The 1,583-nt window shown below is 41.6% G+C and overlaps 1 protein-coding gene and 1 long non-coding RNA gene across 2 annotated transcripts in view; one reads left to right on the top strand and one right to left on the bottom strand.

Moving 5' to 3' along the window:
• Positions 1-559, bottom strand: part of LOC114060450 — a 7,973-nt gene extending 7,414 nt beyond the window's left edge. Inside the window, exon 1 of the long non-coding RNA XR_003571889.1 lies at positions 395-559. This is a non-coding gene — a long non-coding RNA (uncharacterized LOC114060450). The remainder of the gene's footprint in view (positions 1-394) is intronic.
• The window catches only part of LOC114060448 (solute carrier family 13 member 2-like), a 13,060-nt gene that overhangs the window by 5,242 nt on the left and 6,235 nt on the right, over positions 1-1,583 (top strand). The window contains 1 exon segment of the mRNA XM_027889964.1: positions 553-779. Coding sequence (XP_027745765.1) covers positions 553-779 — 227 coding nt within the window.

The raw sequence follows: 1,583 nt of genomic DNA, 5'->3' as shown, positions 1-1,583 counted from the left end.
ATCTCATATATAATCTACATCTCATCGAAAGAATAATTTTGAGGCAAATCACAGAGTAATACTGAAACGAGGATTAGAATTTTAGATGCGTAAGAAGAGAATCTTAAATAATAGAGGTGGGATAAAATTACAGAAAAATAGGGATCCTCATCCTTATGGCTTAAACTGATTGCCATTTGGGATCAAATTCAGCTTGTAATTCCTCTTTAAAAGATATTATAATGCATTAACCCGTGTTATTGAGAAGGCATGTCTTCCTCGGAAGCATGCGGAATAAGCAAGACCTGACTAGGTAAATTGTTTGATCCAAGCTACCAGGTTCCACTTTCCTGGTCATAGGAATGTAAAGAAATGGTTGAAATTGGAAAAAAGAAAAATTAATGTTACATCTCACTGTGTCATTCACAAAGTGGATCAGGGTAAGAGGAAGAGCTGGGTGGGAATTGCTGAGCATGTTCCAAATTCAGCACTTGTAGTCAAATCTTTGCAAAAAAAAATAGAGCATTGCAGTGCCGAGTTCTGATCCAGTTTTTCCAACCCTTCTCATTCCAGACTTCTCATGGGTTTCATGGTCGTGACTGCCTTCCTGTCGATGTGGATCAGCAACACGGCCACCACTGCCATGATGGTCCCCATAGCACAGGCAGTGCTGGATCAGCTGCACAGGTCGGAATTGGAGTCCAGTAGTGCTGACCAAGTGTCTGAAAACATCAACAAAGCCTTTGAGCTGCAGGAAGGGTCAACTCCACCTGTTAACTCAAACGAAAAAGAGGAAAAAGGTGAGTGGGTTCTGGGTGGTTTTCTCTTTGGGGGGATGGACGATGACCTGAGGCCTTCCTCACTGTCATAAGGGCTGCCAGTTTATTCTAAAAGAAGAACACATCTCAAGCATCCTGACTGCATCACACAGCATTGATGAGACTCTTGCATCAACCACACAAAACTACCATAAAATCTATGGACCTGACTGAGGTTGGAAATAGATCAAAAAATATGAAGAGATGATAACTAATCAATAATCCAACAACAGGAACACATCCTCCATTGGCTGAAGCCTTTACATGAGGCTTGATATTTTTATGAATCTTTGTCTTAGTTCAATTATTGACGTCTAACTGATCAGATAATATTAAATTCCCATGGGAAAATTCCTGACCTACTTCAAGCCAGAAGGGTAGGGATTAAAATGATCTTTCTAATCCAAAGATACACAATCAAGCAACAATATCTCTTTACCAGCTGCCTTGCCCTCTCCTCATGTTTGACATGACTCCACTGTTTCTCTAAGTCCCAGTGCCAGCAGTCAGGTGCTGGTACAGAACAAGTTCCCTTCAGCCCAGCTCCTCTAGCTCTGCTGGAACTCCCTGAATTCTCATCCCTCTGCACTCCCTGTGCAGTTCAGACATCACCCTAGTTTACCAAGCAGTATCAGCTAAATGGGCAGAAGATCAAAAATTTAACAATGCCGGTCTTAAAATGAGGAAATTTGTTTTCTTCAGCTTTGAGTCCATTGTGTCCTAGCCTTGAAATACTGAGCTGTGCAGGCACAATATCTTTTCCTCTCCAACCAAGCTTCTGCATCT

Source organism: Empidonax traillii, unplaced genomic scaffold (genome assembly GCF_003031625.1).
Source record: "Empidonax traillii isolate 1590-97213 ecotype Southwest subspecies unplaced genomic scaffold, ASM303162v1 scaffold276:size1176444, whole genome shotgun sequence".
NCBI lineage: Eukaryota > Metazoa > Chordata > Aves > Passeriformes > Tyrannidae > Empidonax > Empidonax traillii.
Note: the sequence above shows the minus strand (reverse complement) of the source record. Positions and strands in the feature narration are given on the sequence as shown.